Genomic DNA, 18,387 nt, shown 5'->3' on the forward strand with positions numbered 1-18,387 from the left:
GTCCCCAAGCCTCAGCCAACGCTGGTAGCTGAGAAACTGATGCGGTTAGTACAGGAGTCTCAGCACCACTGTGAGGTCCTTTCCTGATTAAAGCTTTACCGGATCAATAGCAAGAAAGGAGTCCTCAAAAATCAACCCAAGCCTCTGCTGCCTGCTGTCACAGCAGAGAAGGCAACGAATGCCAGGAGGGAGAACCAGGAAGCCGGTTGGCACCTCTCACGGACACCTCCCTCCGGACCTTGCTCTGCAAGGCTGCTGACTTTGGTCACCCCAGGCGGGGATCCATGTCACAGCCTCCAGGACCATGCACCATCTGCCCCCACACAGCAAACCTGTGCACCAATCATGGTCCATGCCACGCCAACCATGCTCAAACTCTAAGGTCAGAGCTAAATAGGCTGTCACCACAGAGCCCATCCCCTGCGCCAGGGCCCCGTCACCCTCGTCCAGCCTATCAGGAGCCAAACACTGTCCTGCCCTCCTGCCCATCTCTGTCCACTTCCTCTGCCCATCATCGTGACCCCCAGAGCACACCCGTCTCCTCCCAGCCTCCCGGCCTCCCCTCTCATCCACCCAGCAGAGCAAGCACAGTGTGTTCTCACCACACCCAAGGCTCCTGGTGCCACACGGTGCAGCTACCCACACACTGTTTTGCCTCCCACCTCCCTCAAAACCAAAACCCCAGGTCCTGTCACCTTCCACAGATATGCAGAGGGGCCCGCATCCTGGCCTCAGCACCCACTGCCCCATCTGCTGGGCTCCCTCCAAGCCTGCACGCCTTCCCCCTCCTCAAAGTACACAGAGTCCTGAAAGGACAGACCAGGGCTCACACGCTGGTTCCTGCCCACCTGCACCCAGGAGAGGTGGCCAGTGCTGGCCATGACACCCCACACAGTCAGCTGCAAAGATGAAAACCGTGTCTGCCAAGCTGCAAAGTGCAGGTCACAGACTGAGCCATCTTCAAAGCAGAGGACAGGACTTGGCCACCAGGGCTGCGGCCACAAGGCCCAAGGCTCTCCGGCCCCTCGTGCAGGGCAGCCAGGAGAGAAGAACCCTGTCCACAAGCACATGTAGCCATGGTCACGGTGGCTGAACCCCGCAACTGAGAAACCTCCCTCTCTCTGAAAGGGAATGCCCAACTGTGGCCATATGGTCCCTTTGACACAGGCAGAGCTGTGGGTGCGGGGCAGCCTTGCACCTCCCAACCCACCCTGCTCTGGCCAGCCAGGGTCCACCCTCTGGGTACAGAACCCCCACATCATCCTCCCAGAGACTGCAGTGCAGCCTGTTCTCCCTGGGCCTCCACAGCTAACAGATGTTTCGTTTAAGCAGCTAAATTACCACAAAATACACCCAAAGAGACGACAGGCCGATTCTTCCCGAGGTTTATTTGCATGAGGAGGGAGTGGTGCGAAGACCAACATTCTATCTTCCCTTTTGTGAAAAAAAATTTTTATTACACACACGAGTTCAGAAAAAAGACAGCCGTTTCCAGCACATGAATTATGGATGGCAGTGTTTAGACGGGTGCAAATTCTGGCATTCCGGGAGCCGACTGGCGCCTTGTGGGACAGGACACAAAGACAGGGGCCAGCCCACCTTCTCCCAGGGGTGGCTCTGCACAGTGGGGCTCGGCTGCTCAAAGGGGCTGCCTCAATGCAGGGGCCCTGAGCCCAGCCCAGTCTAATGACTGACATCAGTGGCCAGTACAACCCTGCGACAGGTGATATCCCTGGGCACAAGGACTCCAGTGGGGGCCAGGCACTCCTGGCTGCACCCCTCCGACATAAACAACTGTCCCACAGGACCTGCTGCCTGCTTGTCCACCCTCTGGGTAGCAGCCCTGTGCCAGCCCGTGTGTCCCAAGCCGAAGAGAACAGAGCCACAGGACGGCTGAGGCCCAGAGCCACTCCTGCACGGGAGGCGATATGGCTGTGATGTGCAGGCCACCTTCTGGGCACAACCACACCTGCACGTGTGAACCCAACACACAGGCCAGATGCAGCCCAGGACCCAGCCACAGTCACAGTCCCAGCTGTCAGCACGAACACCATGCCAGGCCACCTGGGCCCTGACTCTGGGGGGAGGTGGTGAGGCTTGTTCCCAAGTTCAAATCCCTGTCCTACAACAGGGGCCTGAGAAGGGGACAGAGCTCTGCAGGAAAATGGGGCCCTGAGCCCATGAGGGATCGCAAGCCCGCAGTCCACCAGAGGGCAAGGCGGCTCCCCTCCCCACCCCACCAGTTTCCACCCTCAGGCACAGTGTGAAGGGACCAGGCCCTGCCTCCAGACCCTGGAGTTCCCCGTGACTCCTCCAGGCTCCTAACGCCCCCACACCCTCAGCCCGGAAACCATCTGAGGCTGCACAGACCAGCCAGACCATCTCACACAGTGAGGACACGCACACACACGCACATGTGCACGGGAACGCTGTCATCTGTGCACATGAAGCGCTAGACGCCTCCAAGACAGCGTCAATGTCCCGTCCTTGACCCACGCACCTCCCTACCTCTGTACACACAGAGCCAGACAGAGGCATGGGAGAGCCTCGCCGAAGTGACACCTTTGTCACAGCCAAGGCTCCTGGGACCCAGACCCAGAGCAGGTGACCCCAGAGCCCAGTGCCACCAGGCCAGTCTTCCTTCATTCTGTAATGAGGGGGCTGGGGATTTAGCTCAGCGGCATAAGCGCCTGCCTTGCAAGCAGGCAGTCATGAGTTGGATCCCTGGTACCGATAAAAAGGAAAACGACAAAAAAAAAGAATAAACCATTCTGTAATGAGGCAGCCCGGGTCGGGGGCTCCATTGCTGCCACCCCTCAGAAAATGCCAAGTCAAAGAGGAAGCGGTGGAGCGGGGGCGTCTGGGAAGCCAATCCCAGGGAAATAAGGGACCCGCAGAGACTCCAGGTAGCTCAGCCATGCACAAGTAAAACCCCCCCATCTGTGTGTAGACAGCACATGGAGGACACACAAACGGGGGCCAAGTCCCTCGGTGCCGAAAAGTACAAAACCTCACGACGCATCCTGAGGAACCTGATCGTGCCTGGCCCAGCACCCAGCATTACCACACCATTACCAGTTGTACCCCAATACTGCTATACACCAGACACCAGCATCCACTCAGGAAACTCAGAGAAGAAACCCGCTGAAGTCCAAGGCAGGAAAGGAGAAGCAGGGACCCCAGCCTCCCCCATCCCCAATCCCAAGCAATCCCAGGCTGGGGTCCCATGTGGGAAGGCTGCCTAGATGCCAAAGCCTCCCACATGTCAGGGGCAGGAAGGAAGCCCAGGGCAGAGGTGCCCCGCACACAACAGGTCCCTTCTCCCCATTCCAGCACAGGGCCAGGTCCCAGGACAGGGCGGGTGGAGCTCTCATGGCCCTGCCAGAGGGACACAGGACACCAAAGACCAAGACACATGGCCCAGAGTCCCCCTGGGCCAACTGCAAAGAAGGAGAAGCTGGGCAGAGAGGGCAGCAAGACAACAAGGAAGACCAGGGGCCGGCCAGGGCCCCCAGGCCGCTGGGAAGGCAGGATCTGGGGAGCTCCCCCCATGCTGTGCACCTGTCCTACAAGGCTCAATTAAAAAGCCACTTCCTTCTCACAGTGCCTTGATCATTCACAGGTCCCAGAGCCTCTTCCAAGGCACAGGGACCTCACCCTGGCCGTGCTACGGCTGCACTTAGGGCCCCCCCAAGTCTTCAGTGAGCTTGCACGTCAGAGTGAGTGTGGGAAGGGAGGATTCCCAGCTCCACTCAAGAGGAGCACAGGGGGTGCACCCACCACAGAGCCCTTCCCCTGGGGCATGCCCCCTCAAAAGGACCTGTCTAGGAGAGGATGCAAGGCACAGAGACACCACAGGGCCGCAGAGAAGAGGCAAGGCAGAGGCAAAGCCTGCTGAGTCTCCTGGCATTGCCCAATGCACAAGGCTAGGTCCTGGACCGACTGTGGGTCCCCAGACGTCTGCTGGGGTACACTCTGCCCAAGTGGGCAGGAGGGCAGATGTGGCATGGCCCTCAGGAGTCGGCAGAGGATGCTGACAAGCAAGGAGACAGCAAGGGCACAGGGGAGCTTGGAGCCTGGCGGGAGAGCAGGAATCCAGGATACCATACACATGGAGAGGCAGCTCTGCGGGGACCGCAATGGTACAGCCCCCAGCCTTGCCCTTGTCCTCCCGCCCACCTCCCCTGGCAAAAAGTCAGCCACAGCAGGCTCCTGCCTCGGGGACCCAGTGCCCAATGGCAGGTGCTGCACCAACAGGGTGGGGGGCAGAGGGGGCAGGGTGGGCTAGCCAGCCACCAGGTCCCTCCTCTGGCAGGGAATCGTCCCCACTCCGCTCACCTGCGCACAATGCGACCAAGGCTTTGCTGGCTGAGGGACAAGAAGGCGACCTTTGGAGCTCGCAGGGGAAGGGACCAGCCCTGATGGGGAGAGCCCCCCAGCCCCACCCAGCCCCCTGGGAGCTTTGTCCAACCACTCGCTGTCCCTCCCCATATCCAGTGACCAGAACGCAGCCTCCCAAGACTGAAGGTAGGGGACTTCGCCAGCCCGGGGCCTCAGGCCAAAGCAGAGGTGCCCAGAGCCAACCCCGGCCCCCCACCACTGACACAGGCTCCTTCACCACCACCCCCCAGCTCATTCCCTGCTGGTCCCGCCTGGTCCTGGCATGGTCACCACCTCCATCTCCTCCTCTCCTCCGGGAGTCGCCTGAAGCCTCAGGGCTGTCACTGGCCTGACCCCCTGCAACAGCAAAGCCTACGGCCCCATGTCCTGCCGGTCCAGCCCAGGAGCCGATGCTGAGAAGCAGCTGAGCCAGCATCCAAGGCCCCTTCATTGGGCATCCCCACCAGTGCAGCTCTGGTCCCCCAGGACCCTGGCGTGACACCTCAAGTCCCTGCTGCCATCTCAGACTGAAGCATGGCCAGGACCTTGTTGCTTCCCTCCTGCAGACAGGGAGGGGAAAGACAAGGACAGGGACACAGCCCCCCTTGTGTGGGGCAGGGGCGAGGTGCAGGGGAGCAGCTGCTGCTGGGAGCCCGGTTCCAGAGGCCACAGGAGGAAAGCTAGGGCCACCCTGGGACACAGGTGCAGGGCCTGAGACACAGCCACGCCTTTTCACCCCAATCTTCCTGACAGCCTCAGGGCAGCCATGTCATCTCAGGCAAGGAGACCAAGCCCAGGGGACCCTGCCAACTGAGGGCAGCCAGGTGGTAGCGTGGCCCCGCCAAGCCAAGCCATGCAAGCAGCAACCCGTGGCAGCTAATCCCTCTGATGGCCTAGCTGTGGCCAAGGAGGAGTCCCAGGCACAGGGCTGGGGAAGAGTGAGGTCATCAAAGTGTCTCTCAGCTTGAGGACAAAGCTTTGCTTTCCTCTCTCTCACACTTCCTGTTTGCCCAGCCACCCCATGGCTCTGGAGATAAACACAGACAATGGCACAGAACCCTGGGGAAGAGACCAGGGCTGGTGAGGAAGGGCCAGAGGGCTGCAGGAGCCAGGCAAAAAGAAAGGGAAAGGGTGTGGGGACAAAGGCCAGGGGCAGGCATTGAGAAGCCCCAGAGGCAGGTACAGGATGGATGCTGGAGCCCCAGGTCGGGGAGACCCAGAAGGATATCCCACACAAGCAGGTAGAGGTGACCAGATGGGGTCAGAGCCACATGTGGTACATAGCTGAACACAGTTGGCCCGGGGGACCAGGCTGGCTAGGGGACACTGTGAGGTGAGGGGACACCCTGGAACAGCCCACAGGCCCCGCCTCGGAGTTTCACAGAGCCTGCTGCTTGGGTCTCTATGGCCTTGAACATCCCGCAAGTCAAAACAGTGTTTACAGTTTTAAATGATTAGGGAGTAAAGAAATAACACTGTGTGACACGTGGGAACACAGTGAAACTGGGACTCTCCCCACACACGCATCTCCCAGCATAACAGTCAGGCCGGCCTGCAGAGAGCTGAGGACGTCCCTCCACGCCAAGGGCCATCAGAAGACACCACAAGGCTGTCTGGGCCACAAAGTCGAGTCTCCTCCCCAGCCAGCTCTGCACAAGGATAGGTCAGGGAGAGGACCAGGCTCCAGGCCGTGGAGGAGGGAGGCCAGTGTAAGGACACAGTTCATCACAGCCCCACCACTCAGACTTGACCAGCCAGCACTGCCCCTGCCCAGCCTAAGCTGGAGACGGGGCAGATGGCCAGGACAAACGCTATCCTCAAAGTGGGGTGTCCCACTGCTGGTGGCCCATGGCCCAGCCCACGATCGGGTAGCCCCTGGAAGATAAGCATCCCTTCCCAGCGAGGTTCTGCACCCAGTGCACCCCAGCCCCAGCCCCAGCTCTGTGAGGCCCAAAGCATGATGGTCAAAACCCAGCAGCAGTGCACAACAGCCTGGGGTCCATCCCGGCCCAGACCTCGGCTGGGCTCCCTGGGCAGATGACTGCAGTGTGGCCAATGCAGCCACATGGGTGCCAGGCTGCCCCCGAGGCCTGGACAGACTTCACACACAGGGACCAGGACCTCAGGAACCCCCACTTACAACCGGGGCCTACCTCTCCCAGGCAGCTCCTACCGCAGCCACTCTGCCAGGGCGAAATGTGGATGCTGGGAAATCGGGTTACTCAGCCCCATTTTTATTACTGTCCCCAAAGAAGCCTCTTCAGACAGGCATCCTAACCACCTTCCCCTTGTGACATGGCAACACTGCAGCCGTGTGCGTGTACATCTGGTACTGGACATGTTACGCCCGTGCTCTTCCCGTAAAAAGACTGAGATCTCTGCACCCCAAAAGAGCTAATTTTCACTGCACACAGTGGCACACACCTGTAATCCCAGCACTGGGGAGGCTGAGGCAGGAGGATTAACTCCAGTTCAAGATCAGCCTGAGCAAAGTGAGTTCAAGACCAGCCTGCACTACACAGCGAGAACCTGTCTCAAAAAAAAAATCTGGTTTGCATCTCCTGAGGGTCTAGACCGTACTGGTTTAAATACGCTGTTAAGATCAGTATTATACAGTCTTACTTTTTTAATACAAACACTAGAATTTTTTCTTTCTTGGCAGCACACAAGGCCCTCACACACGCCAGGCAAATGTTCTACCCTGAGCTACAGCCCTGACCCTTTTAGTTTGTTTTTTAATTTCACAAAAGGATCTCAGTTGCTCAGTGATCCTCAAACTTGTGATCCTCCTGCCTCAGCCTCCCAAGTAGCTGAGATTACAGGTCCGAGTCCTCATCCCCATATTTGGCTCCAGAATTTCTAAGGTTAGATACAGGCACGTTATGTCTCTGTTTGGCAGCATCAATATGAATGAGAAACAAGCATATACATGGTATATGTGGACACATGTGTCACAGACACACCCATGTGTGCACACTCGGACACACATATACTCACTGCCTGGTGTGCCACTGAGAGGGGAACAAGCCAGGAGCCCTGAGCACCCCTTGTCCAACCTCAAATGCCCCTCCAACTGCCAAGCCAGCAGCTTGGTAGAGACAGCTGGTTTCCGAGCTGGGACACAGACAAACAGACAGAGAGCCTGGTCAGAGGTCAGCAAGGGCCGGGCAGGCACTGGATGGGCCAGGGCAGCCAGGGCAGTTCCCACGGGCCAGCCCGGAGGCAACTGTACCCGAGATAAGTGGGGACAGTGACAGATCACACCCGTGGAATAAAACAGGAAACATGGTCTCAACTGGGAGGGGAAAGAAAGTAAAAGAGGAAGGAGGGAGGGAAAAGGCAGAGACAGAGGAGGGAAGGGAAAGGGAGAGGCAGGGAGACAGCGGGCTAACGTCCTCTCAAAGCACCTGGAAGATGTTCTAAAGATGAAGTCTGGCTAAATCCATCTTCCAGCAACACAACAAACCTAACCCTTGGGCCACCAGCTGAGGTTCCAAGAAAAGGACGCAGCATGGCGCCCTCCCTGCAGGTGACAGCCCGAATCTAACCACAGGGAAGCATCGGGGTCTCTCCACAATCCCAAAGCGGGGACACACACACACACACACACACTACAACAGAGTCCATGACCTTCCACAGTGTCAAGGTCACAGAAATCAAGAAAGGCAGAGATAGACTGGCAGCAAACAAGGGAGAAGCAGGATGACAGGAAACTGGCAGGTCACCCATGGCTGTCAACACTGGATTCTGATGGCCAAGCCATAGTCACAGAGACAGACCCTCACCTGCAGGGAGCACGTGACACATTTAGGCGCAGCACGAGGAACTGCCAACTTACCTGCAAATGGCTCAAGAGAAAGTTGTCTGTGTGAGAACCTTGCCAGAAGCCCAAGGTGTTTGCAAATTAAAGAAAAAAAAATCTATCCCCAAAAGAAAAGGTTCCTCACTGCCCTGGGAATCGGCCTTTCTTGGTCTCCTCTGCACCCCAGAACCCCTTCGTGAACTTAGGCCAGGAGGAGCCTCCCACTTACACTTGGTCACCCTCTGTACCCAAAGGCTGCCTGCGATCACCCTCTGGGTGGCACTGGTGGGGGCTCAGGAGTTGGTCCTGGAAGTTAGGAACAGAGGACAGAAGAGTACCCCCATAGCAGGGCCAGGCTCTGCAGGACCCCGGCGACCACAGAGGACATAGCATCCTCCTTCCTGCTGGCTCCAGACAACACAGTTCCTGAGCTCAGCTGAGCACATGGTAGGTGTGTATGAGGGGACAAGGCAGGCAAATGCAAAGCTGGCATGTCCAGAGCCCAGAAGGAGGCCTGAGAGAGAAATCTGGGGAGGCTTCCTGGAGGAGGGACCCTAAGCCATCTCCCCAGGAAGAACCAGGCTGGAAGCGGGGAGATCTTTCCATTAGGACACTGCACATGACAGCCAGGGGTGGAAAAGGGACACATAAGGGGACACTGGAGGGTCAGCCAAAGGGCAGGCTATGAGCCCAGTCCACTGTTTGTCCTGTGGGCAGAGGACACCACGGTGATGTGGGCATGACCAAGCTGGCCATGCCCCAAAGTGGCCAGCACAGGGCAAACACAAGGGCTGGCTGCTGGCACAGGCACCCTGGATGCACTGGGCCTTTCTTAGGATCAGCAGATTGTGGCCAGCCCTAATTAGTTTAATTAAGCCCAAGGTGGCTTCCAGGCACTCTGAATAAAAGAAAGAGCATCCTGCTGGCTCAGGAGGGCACAACAAAGCGGGCTCTCAGTGCCCGGCCCCTGGTCCCAGATCTGCACGCAGCAGCTGCTCAGATCGGCACATCGCTCTCAGTTCCTTGAGGCTGATCAGCCAGCTGAGATCAACTCAGCCGGGGAACTCCGAGCCCTCAGGAAACAGGAAGTCACTGTGGGAAGCCAAGTGGCCTTCCAGCAGGTAACACATCACGGGCCTTGGGGCTGCACCAGTGGGTCCCTGTGCACCAGCAAGGCAGGGAGAAAGGGGCAGCCAGGTGTGTCCCCAAGAGGACCCCTGCAGAGCACCCCAGGTGCCCCTCCTGCCCCAGCTTCCCCAGGAAACAGACAGGAACCACAAATGACAGAAAGCCAGCAGAGCGAGATGCAGCTCAGGAAGGCGCCTGGCACTGGGATTTATTTCAGCATCCCAGGAGGCCCCTCTGTTAGCTTTGCCACTTAACTACGGGTTGAGCTAGGGTAAGTCACTCAAACTACGCTCTACCTGCACCATCTGCAAACCGGAGTGGCACTCCCTCCTGTGAGACCGTGCAGCATCCAGGAAGCACAGGTGAGAGGGCAGCTGTGTTTTCCTTGTGTGACCCATCCACAGTGGACAGAGACAACATCTGACACCTTCCCTCCCCCTAAAGAAATGTGGGTTTGTCACACGGCCCAGGGCAGCCAGCCAGAGAGGCGTGAGCTCCCTCAGCCAGCTCCGCGCAGCCACCTGTGGCCCAGGAAGTTGTCTGTAGTTGTGAGTGTGCAGATGGAGCCATCTGACCCACCCTGGTCACCTGCTGCTGTCTGATCCGGCGAAGGACATACAGAGATCTATGTGACCAACTCTGCCCTCAATGCAAGACAAGAGGACAGAGGATGAGGTCAGGCAGCAACCACAAGGGTGGCACATGCCAGCATCCAGCCAATATCCAAGGACACTGGGTGCCTTCCCTAAGCAAACACACAGCTACCAAAACTGTCACAGCCACACATGGAAAACTGAGGCCCTGAAGGTTTTGCCTCCCAGATGGGAGCTGACAGACAGCATCCAACTAATGACAGCAAGTAGCCCCATGGCCACACTCCTGAGTCTCTCTAGCCCCCCTTAACACCCCTCCACTAGGGCCAGGCTGGGGCTCGAGGGGACAGTGTTGGTGCTGATTCCTGCCACCTCAGATGTCTCTGGCTGGAACTTCTAGCACAGGAAAGAGCTGAGCCTCCTGCCACTGCCAGGGTCCCCTCCTCCTTCTCCTCCCTCTCCTCCTCCCAGCACACAATCTCAGCTTGGGAGGGGCCCCCGTCTGGCCTCCAGGCCAGGCTGAGCTCCTCCCAACCTCCACCCACTCCACCTCTGCCTGCCCCAGCCTCCTCAGGGTCAGTGCCCAGCTGTGCTGCGGGCAGCTGCTCTAGCTCCTGCCACACTGGGGCAAGTCTCCCCAGCTGTAAGGACGGTCAGAGGAGCCAACACAGTGCCACCAAGGCACTCGACCCCATGCTGTCACCGAGCCTCTGCCTAGAGGCTCTCAGCAGGGAATCAGAGTCCTGAACTACCATCCCTGCACGGCGGTGCCTTTCCCCTCCCCCGCCGGGCTCCCCTTTGTCGTCCACCCCGAAGCAGATCCCTACCCGCCCAGGAAGGCAGACACCAAGAAGGGCAAAGGCCAGCGCCGCCAGAGCTGCAGGATCCAGGGTGACTCACTTCATTCCCGAAGTCTACCAGAATGGCCGCTGTCCACTCGGGCTCGCTATGGGTGCCGGGGCAGGGGCCACCCACCCCGGGGGCAGGGTACGCCTCGTCATACGGGCTGGGCTGAGGCTGCGGCTGATCCCCCTTTGCCTCCCAGGACCCCTTCAAAGCGTGCTAGGCAGGAGCCCACAAGCCCCAATTCCGCCCAACTCTCTCACCCAAGTTCCGTTTAAGGGGCCAGAAAAGCAGCTGCGGCCATCGGAGCGGACATTTTCCTCCCTGGCCCTGCGGCCACCGCGTGCCTCTGCCGCGACAAAGGCCACACTTAAGGAAACGTTGGGGTCTCCCCACAGGGTCGGCTTGCCCCCAGCCCTGGCCAGGAGGGGGCGAGGCCAAGACGGGGGTTGCACCCCGCTCCCTCCAGCACCCCAATCCCGAGGACCCCGCCCCGCCAGGCCCCTTCCGCGCGCCGCGATGTGTTCGCTGTGTGCGCGCCGCTCGGTCCCCGCCGGCCCGGTCCACCAGACAGGGAGCCCAGGGCCACTGGTTCAGAGAGCTCCCGGAGGCGCGAAGGACACCGGCGGGGCCACACGCTCGGGACCAGAAGGGGGCGCAGTGCCGGGCGCACCCCAGGCCGAAGTCTGTCCACGTCCAGAGGCGCAGACCAGGGAACCGGCGCGCTACGGGCCGAAGGACTTTGCCCAACTTCGCGCCTCTGGCGTCGCCGCTCGAAGAGCCGGCCGAGGCCGGGCACTCCATCTCCCGCGCGCCGGCCACCCGCGAGTTCCCAGCCGGCCCCCGGTCTCTGGCCCGTGCGCCGACCCTCACCTGGGACATCTGCGGCCGGAAGTTGATGTCCTTGAGGTCGATAGAGCCAGGGGACAGGTTATGCAGCAGCTGGCACAGCAGGACTCCGTCGCGCAGCGCCTGCGCCAGGTCGAAGACCACAGCCGAGGGCCACACGACCCGGTGGTTGGGCGGCAGGACCTTGCAGTCGATGAGCCAGCGGCCACACTGCCGCCACTGCTCCATGGCGCGCGGGTGGCGGCTCAGCGCGGCGCTCCGGCCCGAGTGCGGTGGCCGCGGGGCATCCCGCCCGCGCGGGGCTCGGCCGGGGCGGGGCGGGGCTTCGCGCGCGCCCGGGTCCCCGCTGCGCCGCCGCGCGTCCCTCCTCCTCCTCCTCCTCCTCCTCCTCCTCCTTCTCCTCCTACTCCTCCTTCCCTGTTGCTGCTGCTGGTGCTGCTCCGCTCCGCGCCCGCCGGCCAGCGGCTCCCGCCCACGTGCGGCCGCCGGGTCGCCCTTCAGGCGCGCGAGTCCACGCGGGCCCCGGGCCAGGCTCCGCGCCGCCCGCCGTCACCGCGCTCCCTGGCCTGCCCGGCTGTGCTCGGCATTCTGCGCTCCGGGGCCCCGCGGCCACACCCGCCCCGCCCCGCCAAGACAAAGGCCACGGGTCGCCTCGCTCCTCCGCTTTGTTCCGCGGCCCGCAGCTCCGCTTAGCTCTGAGACTCTGCGGCTCCCGGGCGCCGGGGTGGGGGAGAGCGAGAATGGGGGGCGCGGCCACAGCTGGGCGGGGAGAGGGCGGGGCCCCTGATCCCTGGCCCCGCCTCGCAACCCAGGCCCCGCCCTCACTTCCTGCCCCACTCCGCCCGCCAAAGTTAGCGGGGCGGAGTTGCGGCGCGGGTCGGCAGGCTGGCGGGCGGGGACCCTGGCCTCTCGCCCCGGAGCGCGGAGATTCGGGGTGCCCTTCGTCTCAGTGGTCAGTCGTTGTCCCTGGACAACTCCCCCACGACGTATCGTCAGACCTCAGGAGAGGCCCTTGTTGCTCGGGGTGTCCTCCAGTGGCCCTTCCGGAAGGACAAACCGGGAGAGCGAACGCGGCCGGGCCCATCCGACTGCCTGACGGGGTAACTCGAGCCCGGCGACATGTGGCTCTGGTCTCTCCAGAACCCGCTTCCCGTCCTCTACGCTACCCAGGGCAAGCAGGACTCCTCCAGGCCGGATTCCTGACTACGGTGGGCAAAGCTAGGTCAGACGCGGAATTTGTCATCTGGGTGACAGGGAGCGGGACAGAGACGCCACTCCTCTAGGAGAACAGCGAGGACTGTCCTGGGGCAGCGCGCCACCCTGGGAGGGGATGCACCAGACAAACGGCAGCTCTTGTGACTGGCACCACATGATCCAGTGGGGCGGGGGACTGGGGACCAGGTAGGTCCCAGCCCTTCTACTAGGGGGGCTCCTTGGGAGAGTGACCACTGGGCCTCTTTGCACGGTGAGCATACTGGGAGGACGCCCCAACCTCTACCCCAGGCTGCCTGGGCGGGCCTCTGGCTGGCTGGTAGCCTTTGCTCGCTTGTAAGAAGAGAGGGGTCCCCCGCGCGCTGTCCTTGCCACAACCCGCTTTGTGCACCGAGGCAGAAGGAGGGAGCCAGTCCAGGACTTGGGTAGCGAAGGGGCCACATGGGACAAGTGGTCATCTTTGCTAACGAGCAGGGAAGGGCGTGCCTTGGGGAGACAGTTGAGAGGACCCTCTATTATTAGGATGTAGGAGAAGATGAGGGTGTAGGCACCCTGCCCCTTGCCCCCTAGCATCTTCCTGTGAATTCGAGGGCCCAAGAGTGAGCCCAGCTAAGCCTTAAGCGGGCTCCTGGGACAGCACCCATCCCCCGCCCCAGACTCCAGTGGCCTGGCCTGGTCCTGCCTGACAGCCCCCCAGCGTGTGTCTCCCCAGGGCGCCCCGGGCCGCGCTGCCCTTGGCCTCCCACAACCGCCTGAGAGGTCGCAGGTGCCGCCGCGGACGCTCCTCTGCCGCCCCCTGGTGGACCTCAGGGAAGAGAGGCCCAGGCTGGAAGGGCTGCGCTGGGGTCCCGAGATAAAACAGAAAAAATAAGAATAGAAAGGAGGCGAGGAAAACCGAGATTTTAAATTTGTACTTGACATGGAACTTATCCAAGCCTTTTTCCCTTTGGGGAAATTCTCAAAAAAAAAAAAAAAAAAAGGTCCTCCGTGGAAGATGCCATCAGCCTGAGAATGGGGCTCTGGGGCTGTGCTTTTCACCTGTGACACTTTCTCCCCCAGGCCTCCCTGCAAGAAAGCCCCAGTATCTGTGCCCCATGAGGCGAATGGTTTGTTTTCCAGACCAGTGACCTGACAGCAGGACACATCCTAGATCACCCACCTTGGGGACACTGCACCCCAGGAATTCACACAGCTCGGATCACAAATCTCTGTGTCCCTGTGTGTCCCTGTCCCTGTGTGTGTGTGTGTGTGTGTGTGTGTCTCTGCTGTCTATCTCTCTCCCTCTCTGTCTCTCTTTGTGTCTCTCTGCTATCTCTATCTCTGTCTCTGTTGTCTGTCTCTCTCTCTGACCCTATCTCTGTCTGTCTCCATCTGTGTCTCTGTCTCTGCTCTCTCTCTCTCTCTCTCTCTCTCTCTCTCTCTCTCTCTGGATCACTGTCTGTGTCTGTCTCTGCTGTCTGTTTGTCTCTCTCTGTCTCTGCTGTCTGTTTGTCTCTCTGTGTCTGTCTCTACTAACTCTCTCCTGTCTCTGTCTCTCTGTCTCCGTTCTGTCTCTCTCTGTGTCTGTCTCTCTGTCTCTCTGTGTCTCTGTCTGTCTCTCTGTGTCTGTCTCTCTGTCTCTGTTATCTTTCTCCCTCTGTCTCTGTTTCTCTGAGTCTCAGTCTGTCTCTCTCTGCTGTCAGTCTCAGCTTGTCTCTGTCTCTGTATCTCTCTCCCGTTTGTCTCTGTCTCTCTCTGTCTGTCTCTCTGTGTCTCTGTCTGTCTCTGTGTGTCTGTCTCTATTATCTCTCTCCCTCTATCTCTGTCTCTCTGTCTCTGTCTATCTCTTTGTCTGTCTCTCTGTGTCTCTGTCTCTCTGTGTCTCTGTCTCTGTTACCTCTCTCCCTCTGTCTCTGTCTCTCTCTCTCTCTGGGTCTCCATGTGTCCCTCTCTTTCTGGCCCGCACTCTGTGGTTTTGAGCACATACTTTAAATTTCTGCCTGCTGAATCCCTTCACGTCTCTTAATTTGTTTTCTGCAGTGCAGGAGCCAGAGAACCTGCAGCTTGATTCTGTGGTTAGGCTGCGTTTAGGGCCCTTCCAGCAACCTGTCCCAGAGTCCAGGTGGCCTGGAGAGTGGCTCAGTCAGGAGTCCAGGCCATCACAAGGCCTCCCTGGTCCCCAGCTCCCGATTTGGACCTTGGGGATAGTCCCTCGAGCTGTGGGCCCACAGAGTCCTGGGAGGCTCCTCGGTGACACAGATGTGACCCAATGAAGAGTCAGGGCAGAGACTCTGTTCTGAGCATGGGCTTGGCTGTGACATGCGGATGGGGCAGGAGAGGGGGGGCTCAGCACCCACCTACCTGCCACATCCCTGGGCTCAGCAGGTGCAGTGTGGCAGGAGGCTGAGTGCCCAGGAGCAGCAGGGACCAGGCAGCACTGGAGCCACAGAGGAGTTAATGTCGCCCCATCCTCAGTGTCACCAGCACCCACAGGGGCATCAGAGCCTGTTTCACACTCCCGGTCTAACCCACCTGCAGCTCCACCTGCCCATCCCCACAGGCTCTGCTCTGCCCACAGGCCAGCCCTGCCCACAGGCCGACCCTGCCCACCAAAGATTGGCCTGTTCAAGGTCACAGCCTACAGAGGCAGGATTTGCACCCAGGGCGTCTTCTGCAATGCGTCCAGCTGAGCGACTTGCTCAAGGTGAGGTGATGGCAGGGTCGCAAGGGCAGCTGACAGGGGAAATCCAATGGATGGCAGCCCAGCTCTGCCCTCCCAGCATTGGCAGACAGCAGGGAGGACATAGTCCCCCTTTGTGTGCCGTGGGCTTAGGGGCTCTTGAGGCACACCCAGACCCCCATACTGTCACCCTACCCGGCCCCCGGAGAACCACGCAGCTGCACCAGGTGATGTCCTAGCCCTGTCTCCCCAACCACACCCAAGGCTCGCTGCTGGGCTCAGGGCCCCGCATCCACAGCCAGGGTCCCAGGGATGACCAAAACTGGGGCTGTCCCTCTACTCATGCATCCAGCCATCCTTTCTTCCTGCACCGTGGACCCTCCCCTCTCCCCCTCCATTCAGTCCTCCATCATCCCTCAAGCTCCCTCCAGCCATCCAGGCTCCGCCCACAACCTCCCTCCCTCCCTCCCTCCCTCCACCTGTTCTGCATCCACCCACCCATCCCTTCATCTAGAAAGTACTTCCTGAGCCCTGCCTTCATTCATGAGGACGGGCTGGCTGCTTCTACCCTTCCTGATGTGACTAGATGAAGGAATTATTCCCACATCCAAACCCAGGCGCACACGCATTTTGCAAATTCCATTTGGAGCTACATCATGCAAATTCAGCTGTCACAATTTCCTGGGAAATTATAGGTGTAGAAAAGACCATCTGGCCCACTGAGGAGTCAGAGTGTGCAGACTGGCTTGTTGGGTGTGGGGTCTTCACATTTCATCTAGAAAGGCAAAACAGACTTTTTACTTCAAGTTGCCTCAAACCTTCCCAGGCCATGGTCTATGGGAGAGACCCTAAACTGTGGTCTCTGCAGCCTTATGGGGTGTGGCCACACACAGACACCTTCTTGTGAATGGGGACAGCAGGGAGGTGCTGGAGCCTCCCCCAAGGGTGTCATGGAGTCATGGTGGCCCTGGGCTGGGATTAAGACTGAGTGGGAGGATGGACAATGGTGTCTGCAGAGGCTTCTCACAGCACAGTAAGCCCGATCCGTGCAGGAGAGGGGAACTCCAGCCCGACTGCTTAGCTGGACCCCGGTGCCTCTGATCACATTCCCAGATGGTGCCAACTGTCCAGCACTGGCTGCTGAGAAAGGGGAGCAGCACCCCAAGGGGTAGAGAGCAGCCCAGGGCGCAGGGGGAGTCTGGCTGTGAGTCTGAGCCACCCTGATAAATGTCCAATTCCAGCCTTCAGTGTGGGCCAGGTGTTGTGCCAATCCCACCTGCTAGGTCGCAATGCCAGTGCTCCAAACCCTGGGGCATTTCTGTCACCTCAAAAGAGACCCCAACTCCTTCCACTGTCATCACCAACCCCACCTGCTCTGGCCCTGGTGGCTGCTAATGTGTCTTCTGCCTCCATGAATGCGCCCATCCTGGACCCATCACACACAGAACTTACCTGACCTTTCGTGCCCAGCACGCACAGCACAAGGCCAAGGTCCACTCCCATCTCTAGCTGCTTCAAGCATGTCATCCTCCTCGTGGCTCGCTGATATTCACTGTGTGCAGCATCAACTTCAGCAGCCTACGTCTACGTCTTATCCCAGTGCATCTGGAGAATTCTCACTCCAGTGCGTCATCCATGTAAAAATCTGTTAAAGACACCCTTTACTCCTTCACAGAGCTTTTATACCTCAGCACATTCCAGTTTCTGCCGAAAGCATTTGATCTGTATTTAGGCTTCATAAAACTCTCAGTCTTATGCCCAGGTTGTTTACCAAAATATTTACAAGTTTACCCAAAATGCTATTGAACCTCACTTTTTAAATATGCTGAGCTGAGCAGAGGGTCTGCTGGGGGCCTGGTCCCCTAAGGAACTGTGAACATTTCCTATAATCCAGCTCTGTCATTACTCCCCAGGGGGCACCTCCTACCTCCTCAGTGCCCTCTGCACCTTGCTTAGAGACCTGTGATGTCCACTGGCTGTGAGGTGGTAACCTTCCTGTCCTCCCCACATCCAGAAGAGCAACCAGTATGAGTTCAGACCTTCACTCAGCATCCACTTGATCCATGCACTCATCCGCTCCATCCATCCGTCCATCCACACAACCACTCACCCAATCCACCTACCCATCCATCCATCTATACACCCACCCACTCCATCTATCTATCCACACACCCACCCAACCAATCATCTATCCATCCATCCATCCACACACTCAGACACCCGTGCATTCACACACTTACCCAATCTACTCATCCATCCATTGGTTCCATCCATCCAGAAAATGCTTCCAAAACACCGGCCCTGCACCAGGCCTCAGAAGATACAGGGCAGCACAGAACCAGCTCAGGACTGTCAGAGTCACAGAGGGCATCTCACATGTGTAGGGACAGCAGAGGCTCAGCTCTGGCCTCCTGCCTGTGCCTCTTGGGGGTTCTCAGGGGTCCTGGAGAGCTCAGCCCCCATTTCCTGCCCCTCCACAACACAGGAAGGTGCAGGGACCCCTGCTGAGTGTCGCCGACTGAGTGGTCTCCAAGGTTTATTGAGCGTGGCTAGCTCCAAAGGAGGGCCCTTTGGGGCCATCCCAGGGGTCCTGGCTCTGTCTAGTGGAAGAAGTCAAAGAGCCAAACCTGAGGGCTGGGGATTTAGCTCAGCGGCATAAGCGCCTGCCTTGCAAGCAGGCAGTCGTGAGTTCGATCCCTGGTACCGAAAAAGACAAAAAAAAAAAAAGAACCAAGCCTGGAAAGACAAATCCCAGGCGCCCCTACAGCAGAGGCCGCAGGGTGGCCTCCTGAGACCTGAAACCTGCAGGAGGGACCCCGAGGTGTGACTTGTCTGGGGCTGACTCCAGAGGTCTCAGTGTGTCATGTGGGTGAGGGAAGGACCACGTGCCCCAACCAGAAAGCTCTGAGATGGGCACTACC

The 18,387-nt window shown here is 59.3% G+C and overlaps 1 protein-coding gene across 7 annotated transcripts in view; it reads right to left on the bottom strand.

Annotated features, from left to right (window-relative positions):
- Positions 1–17,033, bottom strand: part of Vav2 (vav guanine nucleotide exchange factor 2) — a 127,471-nt gene extending 110,438 nt beyond the window's left edge. For 2 of the 7 annotated variants that reach the window (XM_063244207.1, XM_063244206.1), the window contains exon 1: positions 11,620–12,327. In XM_063244207.1, the coding sequence (XP_063100277.1) occupies positions 11,620–11,823 (204 nt within the window). In that variant the 5' untranslated portion in view covers positions 11,824–12,327. Of the gene's footprint in view, positions 1–11,619; positions 12,330–16,918 lie in introns of those variants that run through there. The other 5 variants (XR_002792034.2, XM_063244209.1, XM_023566417.2 and 2 more) reach the window with 5 other exon arrangements.
- Positions 17,034–18,387: the final 1,354 nt, after the last annotated feature.

The sequence above is a fragment of the Cavia porcellus genome, unplaced genomic scaffold (genome assembly GCF_034190915.1).
Source record: "Cavia porcellus strain 051 isolate PalLab524CR breed Dunkin Hartley unplaced genomic scaffold, mCavPor4.1 scaffold_49, whole genome shotgun sequence".
Taxonomy (NCBI): Eukaryota; Metazoa; Chordata; class Mammalia; order Rodentia; family Caviidae; genus Cavia; species Cavia porcellus.